The sequence below is a fragment of the Balaenoptera physalus genome, assembly GCF_965194825.1.
Source record: "Balaenoptera physalus genome assembly, chromosome: 3".
NCBI classification, from domain to species: Eukaryota; Metazoa; Chordata; class Mammalia; order Artiodactyla; family Balaenopteridae; genus Balaenoptera; species Balaenoptera physalus.
Window position 1 is genome coordinate 22,700,338 of NC_138890.1, and position 18,582 is coordinate 22,718,919.

At 39.0% G+C, this 18,582-nt stretch overlaps 1 protein-coding gene across 5 annotated transcripts in view; it reads left to right on the plus strand.

The window, feature by feature from the left end:
* Positions 1-248: 248 nt before the first annotated feature.
* The window catches only part of LOC309658225 (uncharacterized protein), a 45,545-nt gene continuing 27,211 nt past the window's right edge, over positions 249-18,582 (plus strand). For 4 of the 5 annotated variants that reach the window (XR_014262061.1, XR_014262062.1, XR_014262063.1 and 1 more), the window contains exon 1: positions 275-417. Coding sequence is in view for 1 of the 5 variants with exons in the window: in XM_082456631.1 (XP_082312757.1) it covers positions 393-417 (25 nt within the window). In the remaining 4 variants the exon portion in view is untranslated. Of the gene's footprint in view, positions 418-18,582 lie in introns of all 5 variants that reach the window. The other variant, XM_082456631.1, reaches the window with a different exon arrangement.

The following is an 18,582-nucleotide window of genomic DNA, read 5'->3' on the forward strand; positions in this document are numbered from 1 at the left end:
CTGACCTCCGCGGGCGGGCCTGGGAGGGGCGCCGCGCCGGTGGTTCAGGGTCGCCCGAGGCCAGGCGCGAGGCGGGCACTCGCGCAGCGCGGGGCGGAGTGCGAGCCGGGGCCGGAACCGCCGCGGGTGGGGAAGGGCGGGGAGGAGCCTGGGAGCGCGCCGGCCGCCGCAGGGGGTGGGGCGGGGCGGAGCCGCGGCGCGCGCGCCCGTCGGAGGGGGAGGGACAGAGCAGCCATTGGGCGCGCTCAGGGTGGCCGCTGCGAGCGTGGGGCGAGCGTGGACCGCGGCGCGGCGGTGCGACTCCTTTCCCGGCCCTTCTCCCCGCCCCAGGCGAGGGCACCGTGTGGCGGCGGCGGGGCCGGCGAGGCCGGAGGAGGCGGCTGTGCCCGGGCATGGTGGTCTGGGGCAACGCGGAAGGTGAGCGACCCCCGGGCCGGCGGTGGGGGTGGGGGTGGGGGCGGGGTGGGACTGGCCTCGCGTCGCCGGGCGGCGGCCCAAGCGCGGGCGGCCTGAGGCGGGGCGGGGGCGGCGCGCCGGCCCGGCCCCCGCTGCCCTTGGTCTCGCGGCCTGGGCGGCCCGCGAGAAAAAAAAAAAAGAACTTAAAAATTGAGAGTTGCATATATAATAAAATGGCATGAAACTATACACAAGCATTATCCCAAAACCAGTTTGCTGGTTTTGATACTGTAATATAGTTAGGTAAGATGTAACCATTGGAGGAAACTGGATGAAGCATACATAGGACTTCTCTGTACTATTTTTGCAACTTCTTTTTTACCTCTGATTTTTTCAAAATGAAAACAAACGTCAACAATTTTAGTGCTGTTTTCTTGTAGATGAAATAGTGTCCCGCCATGAAAGCAATGAATTACTGATAAAAACCGAGGGCTACATCTCAAAAACATCATATTGAATAAAAAAGCAAATAGCATAAAAAGATATAGTATAAAGCTCAGAACGTACAACCTAAACAATATATTATTTAGAGATATGGCTATGAGAAAATTAACAAGAAAAGCAAGTGAATGATAAGACACAAACTTGAAGATAATGTTTATCTCAAAGGACTAATGGAGGGTATGTGACCAAGAAAAGGGATTCAGGGTCCTCAAAGGTGATTGTAATGTTCTTTTCCTTAAATTTTTATTAATCACTATTTTATAACAACTCTGAAGTCTTAAAAATGTATAAACCTGATCTTTAGCATTTAATAATCACCTTTATTGAAAAGAGTAAAATTAAGTGAAAGGTGAATAAAATTCAGCAACATTAAACATGTTTGATAGAGCATATAATTATAAGAGCATCTAAGAGAAGATTGGGTTCTAGTTTAAATTCTGGTCTGACTAATTTGGGGTTAGTAGGTTTTGGTCAGTGGTTTTTGAAGGGCGGTCCCTGGGCCAGCAGCATTAGTACCACTTAGATATTTGTTAGAAACGTAAATTCTCAGACCTTACCCCAGACCTACGCTCTTGGGGAAGAGCCCAGCACTCTCTATTTTAACACAAACCCTCCAGGAGGTTCTGATGTGCACAGACTTTTGAGAGTCACCAGGAAGTTCAACTTTCTCACCCATAAAATTAGAAGATAAAACTAGATCAGTGTTTCCCATAGTGTGGCAGATGTAGTACTGATCATGTGCAAGATGTTTTTAAGTGATAGACACATCACCATTTAAACTTTTATTTATTGTAATGTTTGTTAGACTAGGACAGATAGCTTACCAAACCCGTAAGTTCACTGATGTTGTGTCATACATTGCTAAGTTAAAAAGAAAAGAAAGGAAAGGAATCAACTTAATGTCAATATAAATAATAAGGCAAAATAGTAAGGTATGTATAGCAGAAAGTAACACAGCACTGTAAATCAACTATACTCCAATAAAAATTTAAAAAGTAAGGTGATATGAGAATATCACAAAATTCCTGGGGTTAGTTCTTAGATATTAAAGTTTCGGTAGTCCTGAAGAGGATCAATCTTGAAAATATTTTCCATTCTAAAATTCTGAGACTTCATGTGTTTGCTTTTCTTACAGATCTGCCTCCTTAATTTTGCTTTTTAAAATTCAAGCTAATACGTTAAAAATTTAGTCCACACAGCTTGTGTTGGGAGAGGAATGGCCTGTTACTGTGCTTTTGTATTGGGGGATACTTATCTGAGATTGAAAATTTAACCATAGTTAATGGAAAGTGTGGATAATTCACATGCGAATCATTAAAATTAAATATATTAAGGAGAAATCTGTTTTGAAAACATGATTTAATTTTAGAAGCACTTTCTTTCACTACGTGTAGTATTTATAGTGGAATAGGCAGATGGTTTTATGTAAGGAAATGAAGTGAGGTTTGTGGACAGTAAGAAACATATTTTGATAATTAGGGATTTAGACTTTGAAAAGTCTATACAAGTTATAAACAGCTACAACATGACCGGCCCTTTTGTTAAAAAGTAAATTTATTTATTTATTTATCTTTGGCTGCGTTGGGTCTTTGTTGCTGTGTGTGGGCTTTCTCTAGTTGCGGCGAGCGGGGACTACTCTTCATTGCGGTGCGTGGGCTCTAGGCGCGCGGGCTTCAGTAGTTGCGGCACTTGGGCTCAGTAGTTGTGGCTCGTGGGCTTAGTTGCTCCGCAGCATGTGAGATCTTCCTGGACCAGGGCTCGAACCCGTGTCCCCTGCATTGGCAAGTGGATTCTATACCACTGCGCCACCAGGAAAGCCCATGACTGGCCTTTTTAACTGGCATTTTAAATAGCTTTTTGGAGATGTAGTTCACATACAGTTCACCCACTTAAAGTGTACAATTCAGAGGTTGTGTATAGCCAGAGAGTTGTGCAGCCATCACCGTGCACAATTCTAGAACATTTCATTACCCCAGAAAGCAACCCTATATCCATTAGCAATTATTCTCCATTCCCTCTACACTCTCAACCCTAGGCAACCACTTATCTACATCTTATTTCTATGGATTTGCCTATTCTGGGCATTTCATATAAATAGAATTTATATTTCATATAAACATAGTGATATGTAGCCTCTTGTGACTGGCTTCCTTAATATAATATTTTCAAGGTTCATCCGTATTGTAGCATGTATCAGTACTTTATTCCTTCTTATTGCTGAATAGTATTCTGTTCTATTGATATTATATGTCACTTGATGGACATTTGGGTTGTTTGCACTTCTTGTCTTTTATGAATAATGTTGCCTGTATGAACATTCATGTACAAGGGTTTGTGTGAAAGTATGTTTTAATTTCTGTTTTATACCTCGGAGTGGGATTTCTGGGTCAGATGATGACTGTGTTTAACATTGTAAGGAACTGACTGGATCTAAAATGCATTCTCATTTAAAGCAAAATTACAAGTTTGCTGAAAACTTAAATACATTTCTGTTCTAATTTATAATAAGGTACCAATTTTGTTTGTCAATGGTTTTATTACAGAATATCTCTCTCAAATGATATTTGGCAAAAATCATCATTAAAATACATGTTTTTGAAAACAGCAGCTTAACAAACGGCTGTTCTACATCACAGTTTATCATCATTTATCAAAATTGTCACATCTTCTGTGACATGGTTCTTTCTCTGCATATTTTATCGCTGCCTGTGTCATTTAGCATTTAGGGGGAAAAAATGTCATGGAATCTGCTTCCTGAGCTGATGATTGAATTCAGATTGTTTTGGTTGACTTTTACAAATAAATTACATGTTAAGAAACTGATGGTAGTTTTTTTTCTAAAATTCTCGTTTCAGCAATAATAAAAATCATACTTCTAAAATAAAAACATAACATCTTGTAGTCTAGCTGCATCTGACACTTGATATTTTGCTGTGTTGCCCTATTAATATTTTGAAGTTACAAGGAGAGATACTTTTTTGTGTAATGAGAATTTATGTTCAGTAAATTGTTAATATTTGACTTTGCCTTACTTTCTTCTAATGCTTTCCTAAAGGCTTATGTACTAAATTACCTACCTTTAGATTTCTTTTTAGGAAAGGTGTTCAAGATATTTCTTTTTCATACCTACTTGTGAAATGAGGTTTTTAGCACCTCCTTGTTATGAAGGAATATTTCTGAAAAAAATAAGATAAACAACTAAATGCAGTGAATAACTGAAGTAATAGAGAAGTGGTAGTATAGAAAAAAGATGCTCCTCAGGGAAGAGAAAGAAAAAATACCAGTTGGACTTGAATGGATAAGATTTATTTAAAGCCTTTCATTGCTGCATGGAGGATAAACAAAAAGAGTAGTAAGGCAGCATGAGGCATTCAGTGTCCTTGTAAAGAAGACAAGAAATATCCTTAATCTCTGAATCTATAACTATATGATTCTACACATAGATCAGCTAAAATCATCCTTTGTTTTATTTCTAGTAGGGATAAGCTGTTGTATGCACAATATTGTAATGGATGTTTGTAGTGAAGACTTGAAGCATTTGGATCATTTGGGAAGTAGACTCAGACAGGGTTTAGTGTGTAGAATACTTGTACGCATGTGGCCTTGGGAACAACATAGTGGGAGGGAGGCAGAGGCGTCAGGATTGGGCAGAAGCTTACGTCAAAGTGTCTCCTTGGCCAGCCTTCCAAGAGAGGTTTGTTGATAGCTTGGATGTGGGGTATGACAGAAAGAGGTGTCAGGATGATTTCAAGGATTTCAGCCTAACTAACTAGAAGGACGAAGTTGTCATCAACTTCATCCTTTGAAAGGAGGTTTGGTGGAGAAGATCTGGAGTTAGTTGGGCCTGTTAAACGTTCGAGATCTGTAAAACATCTATTGGCAGAGGATGAGTTGGTGAGTCCATATGTGAAACTGGAGCCCAGGAAAGAGGTCTGCAGTATATATAAATATGGGGGTGGTCAGCATAGGATAGATGCTAATTAGACCAGGAGACTAGCTGAGACCACCGAGTGAGCATGTGTAGACTGACTTGAGGATGAGACAGGGCTGAGTCCTGGGACACTTCAGCGCTTAGAAATTGGGGCAAATAGGGGAAACCAGCGGAGGAGACTGGGATGGAGCCCCAGGACCCAGCACACTGCTTAACAGCAGTGGGTAGTAGATGTTTATTTAGTGGATAAATGTCCAAAGGGGAGGGAAAATAACATAGGACAATGATGACTTTTATTTCTCCAGGTAGAATAAATTAAAAGGTGAAAAATAGGATCAACTGTTATCTATCTCATCGGTGAATGGGTGGGGAGTGAGTCATGGAAATTAGAATAAAAATAGATGTGTTCTTTTCTATAAAAATAGATGTGTATACATATAAAATAGGAACCGTTCCTTTTAATAAACTGAAGTATTTTTAATGCAGTTACTTTCTTTTAATCTTTATGGTACCTATTGTGCTTGTGTGGCTAATTCTTCGAGAAACTGTATAAAAATGTCCCTTGTGTATAGAGATGAATCCAGTTCTTCAGATTGATTATTTCTGTTGTTTGTGAATATGCTTTAAAGTAGCACATTAAGTAGTTGAAACTCATTTGAGAAATTATCCTATATTTGTATCTCTCTTCTTTGTACTAAATGACAGAAGCATTTCATTTATATATTTGCTTCCATATATTTGATAATTTACAGTAGAATTTTCAGTGTTCTTCATGGTTAAAATTGGTACTAAAGGTGATTTGGAAATTGTGTTGAGCATGTATCTTGCTAAACTATAGAAGACAGACATTTTCTTCAAGGATTTTATATTCTAGGTGAAAAAGTTAAAACATTTATGGAAAGGTACATAAACAATTTTCTTGGGAAAATATACAGTTATGTCATTGAAACTCTGAGTCCTGTCTTACACTGAGCGGGACATTTATTAAAGAATAGACTGAAAGTAGAAATATCTGTAAGCTTGAATTTTGACAGAATGAAAGAAGAATACAAAAATCAAGCTCACAAACTCAGCTGCCTTGATGTGGATGAAGCTTCTGTAAACAGACAGCTACTGTCCTTGAATAATAGTTCACATATCTTTTAAAGTGAATTAAGCTTTGGTTGTATTGGACCTGACCTGTCGGTGAGAAGGAGATGGCTGAGTCCAGGGAGGCGTGTGAGCTTTCTCAAGACAGACTAGAGTCGCTGGTGACTGAGACAAGTAGTGAAACGTTATTTCAAGGGTTGAAATGTGAATAGGAACCAGTGATTTAACAATGCTCATCTCTAACTTTAAGCCTTTTCTTGAGCCAGAAACCTTGGTTTTTTATGAGAGTTTGAGATTCCCTGAAGATACAACCTAGGTTGGACAGTTACCCAGATCTATTATATATTTAAGCTCAGGAAAGTTATGTGAACTGTGTTACTGCTTCTTGTTTTTGTGAATTTTTGGTCCAGGCTTTCAGAAAGACCTGAGCTGAACTCTAGGACAAAGCTTGTGGTGACCACCATTGCTGTTTCAAGCCACTGTCCTCTGTGTTTCTTTCTGTCATTCAGGAATTTTGTTGTCATAGCTCCTCTGTTACTGACTTGTGTGTGTGTGTGTGTGTGTGTGTAGGGGGTGTCCTTCATTTGTAAATTCTGTAATCTTTGGACCTTGGATGGAGATGGTAAATACAGAAGTCTTAGAATAGAATTGGTCCCAAACTATTTTGAGAGAAAACACAAAGCATATTAAAACTTACATTTTCAATTAAAGCATAGGGAAACCATTCACAAAAAGGGTGCAGAAGTTGATGCTGTTGTTTATTGTGTTATATGCTGGTTATAGGCCTTCATTTTACGGTTATTTCTCTGAAATGCAGTAAAAAAAAACCCCAAAACCAAAAAACAATGCCTAGCACCGTAGCAGCCCGTATGAAATGAGGCATATGCTGTTTCTAAGACTCACAGCATGTTTTTCTGATACTGTGTTTGTCCATAAACATGTTGATGGTAGGTGCTGTCTGAGGCAGGGGCGGTTTTCCTATGGAAATCCTCTCTTGAACATACTGGTTTCTGATTCCCCTTGAGGAAGAATGAAGCTCCTTTTTGCTTCCTTAGCAAATTTGATACTTCAAGTATTAATAACATAGCCAGTGGTTGATATGTATCTTGATGACTTACAGGTCATCATGATGGCTGCTCTGTCATAAGTTGCTGTGGTTTCAGAGTACGTTAGAACTCTACGCAGCGTTTTGAGGTGGGAGGGAGCTGAGGTGTAATGAAAGAGAAATTCCCTGCACAGCAGTGGTGATGCCTTAATGATAAAATCATCTTGCTCGGTCTCAAAATCACTGGGTCTGCCAGCAACAGCATTAGATGTGAAGTCTGACCTGGGCTTACATTTTGATTTTGCCATTAAAAGCGTTATGACTTTGCCCTCAGCACTTCTGCGAGTCTAGAGGAATGTTAATTACTAAATTAAAACAAATGTATGAGATCCTTTTGATGGAGTAGAGTGTAATATCTGCTGAGTGCCCCAATATACATTCAGCCCTCTAGAGGAGAAGACTTATAAGTGGTAAAGAGTAGGCTGCTTTTGGAGAAGGAAGCGTGAGGTGAGATGGCAAATTTGGGAATACGTTTTCTAAGGAAGGCCTTGGAGGAGGCCATCATTCTGTAAACCTGAACTTGAGATACAGCAGTGTCCGTTTTGGGGATAGGAGGTCTCTGGGGCATTTATGATTGGGAGTGTGTGAAAATACTGATTCAGAGCCACGAGACCCTGTGACATTGGCTGCATCTAACCCAGGTCTTTCTCATTTAGGGCCCCAGACTAGGGAAGCTACAGTTATCTTCTGAAAGATAATAAAAAAGATGATCTTGCTGCTCTTAAAGTGAAAGAATCCAAATTTTGGTGAAGAAATGTTTTAGGGACAGGATTGCCCCCATGTTTTTAATATCACTCTTGACTGTTTATTTCGCTTCTTATTTGGGGAAAAGGATATGGAAGTTCAGGTTGGGAAAATTACTTGGAAGAGTTTCTTAAGAATAACCTCATTAGATAGTTTGTGTGTAGATGTGAGAATAGAGTTTTCTTAGAAACAAATGATTTTTTTTATAGTTCAAATATTTTATTTTCCTTAAAGATAGGAGTAGATTTTATAGTTTGAGACTCTTGCTATTATTTAAGCAATAACCAATAAATGTGAGTAAGTAGCAATTATTTAGGAAGAATGATATAATGATGAACTATTGGAAAATATAAAAACTATAGATAGCATTGTGGAATTGGAAGGGACTTATCACCTGATTTGATAGACAGTTTCTCTCATTATTCAGCCTCCTCACTGTAAAATGGTCAAAATATTAGTTGATCCAGAGTTATTTTAAGGAATAAAAGAGAATTTATTCATTCAACAATTATTTATTAAGTGCTTACTAGGTGCTGAGGCACATGCAGGTTCAGAGGATGTGTCTGTGTATTAGAAAGAAGAAAATCCTGGCCTTCATGGATTTTACTGACTAAGAGGCAAGAGGCTTTACCCAGTGATGACAAACGTGATGAGGGCTTCCAGTGTGCTCCCTGCAGTGGTGTTTTAGACTGAACACAGTGCCTGATAGTTGTGGTAGAAGAAGACTAGCACCAATGTGTCTTGGATGCAAAGTACACCCATTATCTCATTTAAATCTCACACCAGTTCTATAAACTAGGTCTAGTTTCCCCCCTTTTACAGCTGAGCAATGTTGTGTTCTTTTAGGTCTGTGATCAAATCATGGTTATTAAATAAATTAATGAGTAAACTTGGACCTAAAGTGTGGTCCAAGGTCTTCAGCCAGATAGTGGCAGAGCTGGCACTAGAACTGGTTTTGACTCAAGCTCAGGGCTCCTTTCATTGTACCACATTGCCCCTCAGAGCGTGCATGGGCAAATAATCGTATGTACCATGGTAGATAGGAAGAGTGCACAGTTTCAGAGATCCCATACTTGCCAATATGAAAATCATTTCACACAGTACAAATAATAACAGTGAAATCAGGGCTGCTGGCATCCTCAGTTTTAATTCCCATCGCTAGTTACATTCAGTTATCCAGTGAGATGGACTTTGAGCTGTGGATTTAGTGTATTAAGTAATAGGATCCAACTCGAAGTTTTCTCTGGCAAGCTATTGGCTGTGAAGTAAATTCAAGGCTATTCATCCAAAACGTAAGGTGTCCTGAAGTAGATGTATATGTCATCTTGTCTAATGGGTGGGTTGTGTGAGAGATTTTTCTTTCCAAATTGAGTCATTGGAGACCATTGCTCCTATTACTGCCTTTGAAGTCCTGCAGCTGGTGAACCTTTGGTAGTTGAGATTTCTTTCTCAAAAAACAAAAACCAAAAACATGTATTATAAGTACTTGTAGTCTAGTTGTGTGTGGGTTACGTGTCTTAATTAGTAAAGTTCTAGTGAATGTCTTGGGATTTCATAAAAACTTCAGTAATAACAACTAAAAATGAACATTTCTGATCCTTTCTCGTGACCCCATAATCAAATCCAAGTCAGTTTCTACTCTCTGCCTGCTATCCTCCAACTCTGAACCATCTTGAAAATACTTGTTTTTTCTAAACATTGTTAGTTTAGGGAGTTACTTGGAGTGAGAGAGTCTCTTTCCTTTGGCTTCCTTTGGGTCAGCAAAGCAGAGGAGTTAGTTTTGGAGGGTTCTCCTTCTATGCATCATCAATTTTAGTCCTTGGCAACGTCTCTAGTCCCAAAGAAATGATGTGGGACTCCCCACGTCTTCCAGAATTTTTAGAAGGCATGTGATGTATTAACAGTACCTGCGTCTCTTCTGTAATTCATTTGGGCTCTGCAAAATGCCAAAGTGTATCTAATAGAGCAGGACAAGACATGTGCCTATTTTCTTAAAAGTCAACCTTAATTTCGTGTCACTCCAGTCTGCCGCTGGTCTACCTGATAATTAGGATTTTAAGGCTTATGAGTAGTTAGGGGCGCTCCTAGTCCAGAAAGGAGATGCAACTGAAAATATGACATATATTGGCACTACCACTGCAGTGCTTTGGGTTTAAATATTCATCAGACAAAACTAAACTCTATGAAATGAATGCCAGGATAGACCAGTCTCATCCTGATTTCCTGTCTGGAGTCTATTGCTATAAAAGGTGTATATGTTTACAATTCCTGCCCCTAATAGTCCCTTGCTTCTGTAGAGCAGTGTTTCTTTCCCAAGCACTTAAATATGTTTGATTTTACCCTTGCACCTGTCTTTTAAGGCAGACACACTCAAGTTGACACACAGTTTTTCTCATGACAAGGACCAGTTGTGATTTATGGCCATTTACAGGATGTCAGTGATGTGGAGAGGGTACATTTTGAGCGAACAAGGCTATATATGTATATCCTTTCACTTGGCAATAAAGAACATGGTAAAAAGCTGTTTTCTTCTCAGTGAAGAGCCCTTAGGCTAACTTCCTATAATGTTCACCTAATGTGTTACTATGTTCAAGTCACCTTAACAAATATTTCTTGAGTGCCTGCCTCCTGCAAGGTATTCCACTGGCTGAAGTGAAAGTTTCTGTGAGAAGCCTGATGTATAGAATTTGGAAGTAAAAAAATGCAGTGTTAGTGTGGGTCTTTACTGCTTTAGTGGAAAAGAAAGTGTTATGAGGTAACCTGTCTTTTCCTTTATGAATTAGGCTTGTTTAGCAAGAAACGTATTAACCAAAGATGAAAGGTAGATTCAGAAACATTTATTCACTTTTAATATGAGTGTAAACTTTTATTTTCACCAGAAATTCCTAAACACCTTGATGATAATAAAGTACAACCCTGATTTTGGCTTTTAGGGCCATGGATAAAAGATTTGTAGACTTACTGAAGAGTAGATTCTATGAAAGCACAGACTCCTGATAAACGCTGAGTGCCCTGTAGTCCTCTAGATCAGCGGTCCCTAACCTTTTTGGCACCAGGGACCAGTTTCGTGGAAGACAGTTTTTCCACGGATGGGGGGTTGGGGGTATGGTTCAGGTGGTAATGTGAGTGATGGGAAGCGGCAGATGAAGCTTCGCTCGCTCCCCGCCACTCACCTCTTGCTGTGCGGCCAGGTTCCTGGGGAGTTGGGGACCCCTGCTCTAAATATCTGTCCTAAAAGTGGAAGAACCAGTCTTTTTGTTGGTGAGGACCCAGTGGCCTCCATCATTGTAACTACTGTGATATAACCTGTAGTGTGTGATTGAGAAATAATTTAATACTGTTGACAGGGGTATTTGTTGCTTATTTTGTACATTTGCAAGCAGTTCTTTCTTCCTCATGATACTCCTTGCATTAATAGTTGAGCGAAATGGCATGATGAGTCAATAAGACTGCTTTCCCTGTGACCAGAGTTGTCAGGACAAGTCAAGGTCTAATCAGACATTTTCATTTCATTAAGTTGGACTTTTGCCAGAGCCTTTTGGAAGCCAGCATAACACTTGTTCTTGCAGGTCATTGGCCCAGACACAGTCACATGATTACACCTCCATGCGAGAATGTCTGGGAAATGTTGTTTTATAGTCTTGTTTCGGAATAAAAATCAGGGTTCTGACGTTAAGAAAAAGGCTACTGCTGAGCTACCCCAATTCTTTTCCCTACCTCCGATTTCTTCCTGATACTTAGATGGAAGATCTGGCTGTATTCCTTTTCTTGAACTCTGTGTGGCATACTTGGGTACTTCATGTCCTAGTCTTTCAACCTGAGAGGAGGATCCTTCAAGTTTTTGCAGCTTTCAGCTCCATGAGCTCAGTAGGAGTATCCTTGAAGCAAAATAAGAACAGGGTGTTGCATGCTCTTTTTTTTTTTTTTTAATTTCAGATTTTAATGATCAATTTTAGTTATCTATGCAAAGTGATTCATGCAGATCATAAAATTCTTAGAGGAAAAGGAACCCTGGGACAGAAGACATGGGTCCACTGAGGGCGGTAGTCATGGTTTGCAAATAAAAATTGTGACTGCAGCCAGAAGAAGGAACAGTGGGTGCTGAGAAAGGAAATGACAGATAACCATTCCTAGAGGGTTTATTTGGCTTTTTAGAAATAAGTAAACGAAAAGTTCCCTCTAGTTTGCTGCTTTGAGTCTTCCCTTTGAACACATCATCTAGGCAGAGTTGACATAGATGGTTCTTTTAATTTAAAATCTCTGTAGTCTTCAAACAAGGAGGCCCCATGCAGGCAGTCTCATAGATGGTTGTCCATGAATTACTCATCTGTCTTCAAGAAAGGGAGTTTCTGATTTCCTTCTAAGAAAAGGATTTGCAGGATGTGGCGGGAACGAGGAGAGTGAGGCCTTCAACTTCCATGCATTTGTAGACATTTTGGAGGCAACTTGAACTCTTTGGATCATACTTTAATCCCTGATACCTAAGGATGGCGATCCTAATTTCAGCATCTGGGTGGTATTCATGAAAGACTTCTGGTTGAATAAGTTAGGAAGGATGCTCATATGAATAAACCTTATTATATGCCCCAGTTTCTGGGCAGCCTGCAGTACCGAGTTCTGACCTGGGATGAGGATGCCTTGTGTGGAGCTAGTGCCACTGAAGCTCTGAAGTCTCATCCAAGATGGTTATTTTCCATGTGCTTCTGAGTAGCTGTTTCTTTGACTTTCTAATAGCATGGATACTCAGCGTAATCACAGACTCCTAGATATGGAAGTATCTGAATGATAATGTAGTCTAATTTCAAAAGAAATGAGATGAAAGAGGCCAAGTGACTTGCTTCAAGGTATCTGGTAGAAAAACTGGTGTTAGAACCTTGGTTCCGTGTTCTCAGTCCAGTGCTGTCTTGCAGTGCACTGAATTTCTCAGGGAAAATGAGACTAAATGCGGTGTTTTTCTATGTCCTCCTTTGCTCCTGGTACTTAACAGACCTGGAATCTACTCATGTATGTGTCAGGTTTTAGATCAGCAATAGGCTCACTGATTATGGAAATAATTGGGGAGATGCGGTATGTGTGAAAGTTTCAGGTAAGCGAGGCAAGGGGTTATTGTGGTGGATTGGGAGATGTTTGCCAGTTCAGATCACATTTGTGCAGTGCGTGATGGGACTTGGGGCTCTTCTTTCTGTAGCTTATTAACAGATAAGCTGTTTTGCTGCTGGAGCTGCTGAATCTACAATAGCATGAATCAGCAAGAAGGAGGTGTGATTAGTCACGTGGACTTAGGCCCTTCCCATTGCCAAGGCTTGATATATTCACATCTTCCACTTTTTTTTTTTCCTTCCGGTTTTACTGAGATATAATTGACATACAGCACTGTAAAAGTTTAAGGTATATAGCGTAGTGCTTTGACTTACATACATCATGAAATGATTATCACAGTAAGTTTAGTGACCATTCATCATCTCATATAGGTACAAAATTAAAGTAGAAAAAAAAGTGTTTTTTTCTTCTGTTTTTTCCTCTTTGTAGAGGCTCATCACATGGAATGATAACATGTTTAGTCTTCTGTGTTACACTTGGTTTAGTCCACGTAATTACATGTAATGTAAAATTACATACAGTGCAAATCAGTCAAGAGGCTATCTTTCCTTCCTCCATCTCTGAGACATGGGTGACCACAGGAGGCCACTCTGTTGACATTTCTTGCTCTTGTCGTGGCCCTGTTGCCAATCAGTCTAAAAAAGTACTTTTCTGTGAATTTCTTGTGAAGTTATTTACATGAAAAGTTTTCTAAACGTATGTAATTCAAACTTGATTCTTTGTTTAATGCCAGTGTAATTTTTATTGACTAGAAAAACAATTATATGAATTCTAGATTTTCCCGGGAAATCTATAACATGCAGATCTGAAGTTCATATGGGACCTCTGTCTCCTCGTGAGCCCTAGGTAAGGTACAGTGAGGATGGAGAGGTGGATAAAGGAAGGAGTGAGTGATGCTTCATTGGGGTAGGTGAGCAAGGTGGCCAGATAGGTTTGTTTCATGACAAAGAGTGTGATTTAAGCACTTACTTTCTTTTGAAAACATCTCTTTTCACCATCTCCCTATCCTGATATCACAGGAAGAAGGAAAAAACCAAACAAACCTGTTGCCTCATTTCCTAAAGCAGTGATTCTCAAACTTTAATGAACATGCAAATCACCTTGCCTTTTAGAAGACTGCCGACTCTGATTTAATAGTGGTGGGGCAGTGGTTCTCAAAGTGGGTTCCTCAGAGCAGCAGCTCTGGTTCCGCCAGCCGTGTTAGAACTATAAATTCATGGACCTCGCCTGACCTGCTGAATTAAAATCTCAGAGGATCGGCCTCAGAAACTGCTTTTACACATTCACCAGGTGATTCTTGTGTACCTTGAACATTTGAGAATCACTGCCATTGAAGCTATTCTCTTGGGATTTTCCCAGGCCCCTGGTGTTTGCTACTCTGTGATTGGGCCTTGGTATTATTCCCTTGCTCTTTAGCAATTGAAACTTTTGGGCAGAGATGTTACTTGAGGCTCCTGACTGGATGTTAGTGTCCAGCAAGTTAACTGGCTCTATTAAAGTATGTTTCTTAGTCCTTCACCACTCTCTCTGTTATAACCCTGATACTTTGTAAAGCAAAGATGCCATTTCATGGAATCATGAACATCAGTACCATGGCTAGACACCATACATAACATGGCGATTGGGTAATACCTTAAAAGGTAGACTGAAAAAGAAACCGACGAAATAAAACACCCCAGAAGAAAATGCTCTTGTAGAGTTTCAGGGGTTTTACATCTTAATATCAACTGAGTCCCAATTCACAGATAGCTTCAATCATATTAATAGCCAGTGGGCGTTGTTACCTAGGTTCTATGCCTGCTTGGTTCAGATGAGTGCAAACATGCTTAGCAGTGCCTTTACCAGTGTTGCCATTACTGGTGAAGGAAGACTATTTTATAATAGGGATTGGATTCTCTCAGAAGTCAGTTTTCTTAAGGTATTTGCAAAGGATGAATGTTACCTCCTACAGTGTTTCAAGAGCTCTCACTTTAATTTTCTGAAAGTTTTATTGATTTCTTCCAAAGGCTATAGCTGGAGAAATACGCACTGTATGTTTGTCAGATTGGTTACAGGGTCTCCAATATAGGTGGGCTGAGGCTGTGTTTGTGCTTTTCCTCTGGGAGGTTTTTCATCTTAGAGAAAGGATCCATGTGTTTTGTGAATCTCTATAAAGCAGTGAGAGGAGTTCAAAATGTATTAGAGTATTCGACAAGTGCTCCAAAGAGGGCTATTTGGGCACAAGGTCTAGATGCTAATGTATTATGTTCTTTGAAAACAGCTTAAATGTAAGTACATATAAGAACCCTAGTTAAGATTTAAGGGTAATGCTGTAAGATCTCTCATAAAGGATTCACAAAAAGTGCTGCAATTTTGTAACCTTTCCAGAAGCAATACAGTGTATGTTCACCCCTCATTTGCAACTTGAAGAAATTTATCCAGTTTATGCGGAAAATTGAAAAGAAGCAGATGCTTATTCCTAAGCTAGAGTTTTGAAGGCCAACAATTAAAATAAACATGTCTCTGCCAAAACTTTAACTAAATTAAAAAATTTAGCATATAAATTAAAGCTTAACTTAAAACTAAATTTATCAAGGAAATACATTTGTTTTGCATTACTGGTTTCAATGATTGTGAAAAGGCTTCATTTTTATGGAACACTGAAGATTTTTCAAAGTTTCCAACAATTTATTAGACAATTGCACCACTGAAAATGAGTTACGAGTGTCTGGCTTAAATGTATGAACTATTAGCACATCGTTGATGAGCTTAGAGAGAGATGTTAAAGCAGCCATTATCCTCCTGCAGGTTCATGTTCCTATTCCCAGGGGACTGTAAGAAACTGGTTTGTAGCCTGAAAACAGATAAAGCTATGGGCTGAGGATATACGTAGCATCTCTTCTCTCCTATTCGTTTGTTCTTTCTCTTGGGAATCTGAATTTTGGGAGATTGCTGATGAATTGCTGTCAGGCATGGGTACTCTTAGTTTATTGCCATAGAAGAAGAGAGAGATTACTTCCTTGTTTGCAGTACCTGTCTGCTCTAGTCCTGTCTGTACAGTGTTTCCGAATTAATATTTCCTAAACACCTACCTCATAACTTTTTTTCATTTACTAAATATTTATTTAGTTCTTGTTTTCCCAGCTTTCTTGAGGTATAATTGACAAATAAAATTGTATATATTTAAAGTGTACAAACTGATTTGATACACCTAGACATTGGGAAATACTTGTCCTGATGAAGTTAATTAACATTTTCATCACCTCACATAGTTCCCCTCTACCCCCATACCCTTGTGTTTTTTTGTTTTTTTTGTTTTTTGGTGGTGAGAATGCTTAAAGTCTATTTCAGCAAATTTCAAGTATACAAGACAGTATTATTAACTACCGTAACCATGTTGTACATTGGATCCTCAGAACTTATTCATATTCTTCTTAAAACTGAAAGTTTGTACGTTTGACCAACGTTTTCCTGTTTCCCCCATCTCCCAGACCCTGGCAAGGACCCTTCTATTCTGTTTCTATTAGTTCAATTTTTTTTTTTTTTTTTTAAGATTGCACATGTAAGTGATACCATGTAGCATTTGTCTTTCTCAGTCTGACTTTTTCCATTTAACATAATGCCCTCCGAGTTCATTCATGTTGTCACAAATGACAGGATTTCCTTTTTTATAGCTAAATAATATTCCATTGAATATATATACCACAAATTCTTTCTTCGTTCATTGATGGACACAGGTTTCCTTATCTTGGCTATTGTCAATAATGCTGCAATGAACATGGGAATGCAGATATCTCTTTGGGATACTGATTTCATTTCCTTTGGATATGTATCCAGAAGTGGGATTGCTGGATCATTCGGTAGTTCTATGTTTAACGTTTTGAGTAACCGCCATACTGTTTTCCATAGTGACTGCACCAATTCGCATTCTCACCAACAGTGTACAAGGGTTCCCTTTATTCATATCCTCACCAAGATTTGTTATCTCTTGTCTTTTTTCATAATAAACATTATAATAGGTAGTGAGGTCATATCTCATTGTGGTTTTGATTTGCATTTCCCTGATGATTAGTGATGTTGAGCACCTTTTCATATATCCGTTGGTCATTTGTATGTCTTCTTTGGGGAACTGTCTATTCAGGTCCTCTGCCCACGTTTTAATTGGACTTTTTTTTTTTTTATTTTGCTATTGAGGCATATGAGTTCTTTGCATGCTTTGGATATTAATCCCTTATCTGATAGGTAGTTTGCAAATGTTTTCTCACATTCTATAGGTTGCCTTTTCCTTTTGTTGGTTGTTTCCTTTGCTGTGCAGAAACTTTTTAGTTTGATGTAGTTCTACTTGTTAATTTTTGCTTTTATTGCCTGTGCTTTTGGTGTCAAATCCAGAAAGATATGTCGAAGACCTATGTCAAATAGCTTACCACCTATGTTTTCTTCTAGAAGTTTTATGGTTTCAGGTCTTACATTTAAGTCCTTAATCCATTTCAAGTTAAGTTTTGTCTATGGTATTGTTTCGCATGTGGGTATCAATTTTCCTAACACCAGTTATTGAATAGACTGTCCTTTCCCCATTTTGTGTTTTGGGCACCATGGTCAAAGGTTAGTTGACTGCATATGCATCCCACATAACTGTTTTCCTGAAAACTTTCCTTTACTCCTGTTTGCTGTGCCAGGATTCATGGCCCTCAGTTTACTGTTCTATTTTCATTGATCCCTAATCATCACTCTGCTTCAGTCAGTCCAGTGATTTTCCTTCTTCCACCTCATCTCAGGTTCATGCAAAGTAGCTTCTTGGGCAGAGTTGCCTTTTCTTTCTAAACAGGTCCAGTCAGATCATCACATATGACTGCTTGTACATATAGAGGAAGGCAGACTATCAGGAGAAAACTATTTTAGGATTCTATGTTATAAACATTTTAACTAAAAAACTTTTAAATTTAACGAGTTCATGCTTCTTAAAAAGAAAATGCTGAACACAATTTAATCCTTTCTAGATAAATTAGAGTGACATTATACACAGTAAAAATAAGTTGCATTGTAGTGATTTCTACTAGACAGGTAAGGTATTAAGGACTAGTTGTCTGATCCTACATTGAATAATACGTCTTGCAGCTGATATTTGTTTTTATAATGAATGCACACGTGTGTTGGTTTAAATTGCTGTGTTGAGATTAATGTTCTCAGAAATTATTTCTACATTACCAGGAAGTGGTGCATTTGAAGCCTCTCCTGTACCATCTTGAGATAAAAAAAAAAAAAAGAACTTTCTTTTATTTCCATTACTTAAGTTTATTTAAACTTGTGTTTAAAAAACAAAATATCTTCTCAAATCCCCAGTCATATTTCCATGCAGCTTGGTTCTAAGAGTCCTGGAAACAAAGAACAGTATCAGTCCAGGACCTTTGCAGGAAATGTCCTCAAGATCACTAGTGCATCTTAGGATGTTAGCCCAAGGGCCAACTGGGATATCAGGCCACATTGAAGAGATACTTTAATTTGTAAGATTTGTTGTGACTGTCAGACAACATATGTCTTTTGACTCCATTAAGGAATGTGTGAAGGCACAGCACTACTAATGCTACATTAGCTATCTGTCTTTAACTTTCAAAAATAATTTGAAAGCATTTTTAATGCCATTTTTCAGACGGCGAAAAGAAATGCAAAGAAGTTAACCTGGCCAAATATAAGTGAAGGAGACGTGATTTTAGCTCGAGAACAAATGCTTTGTCTC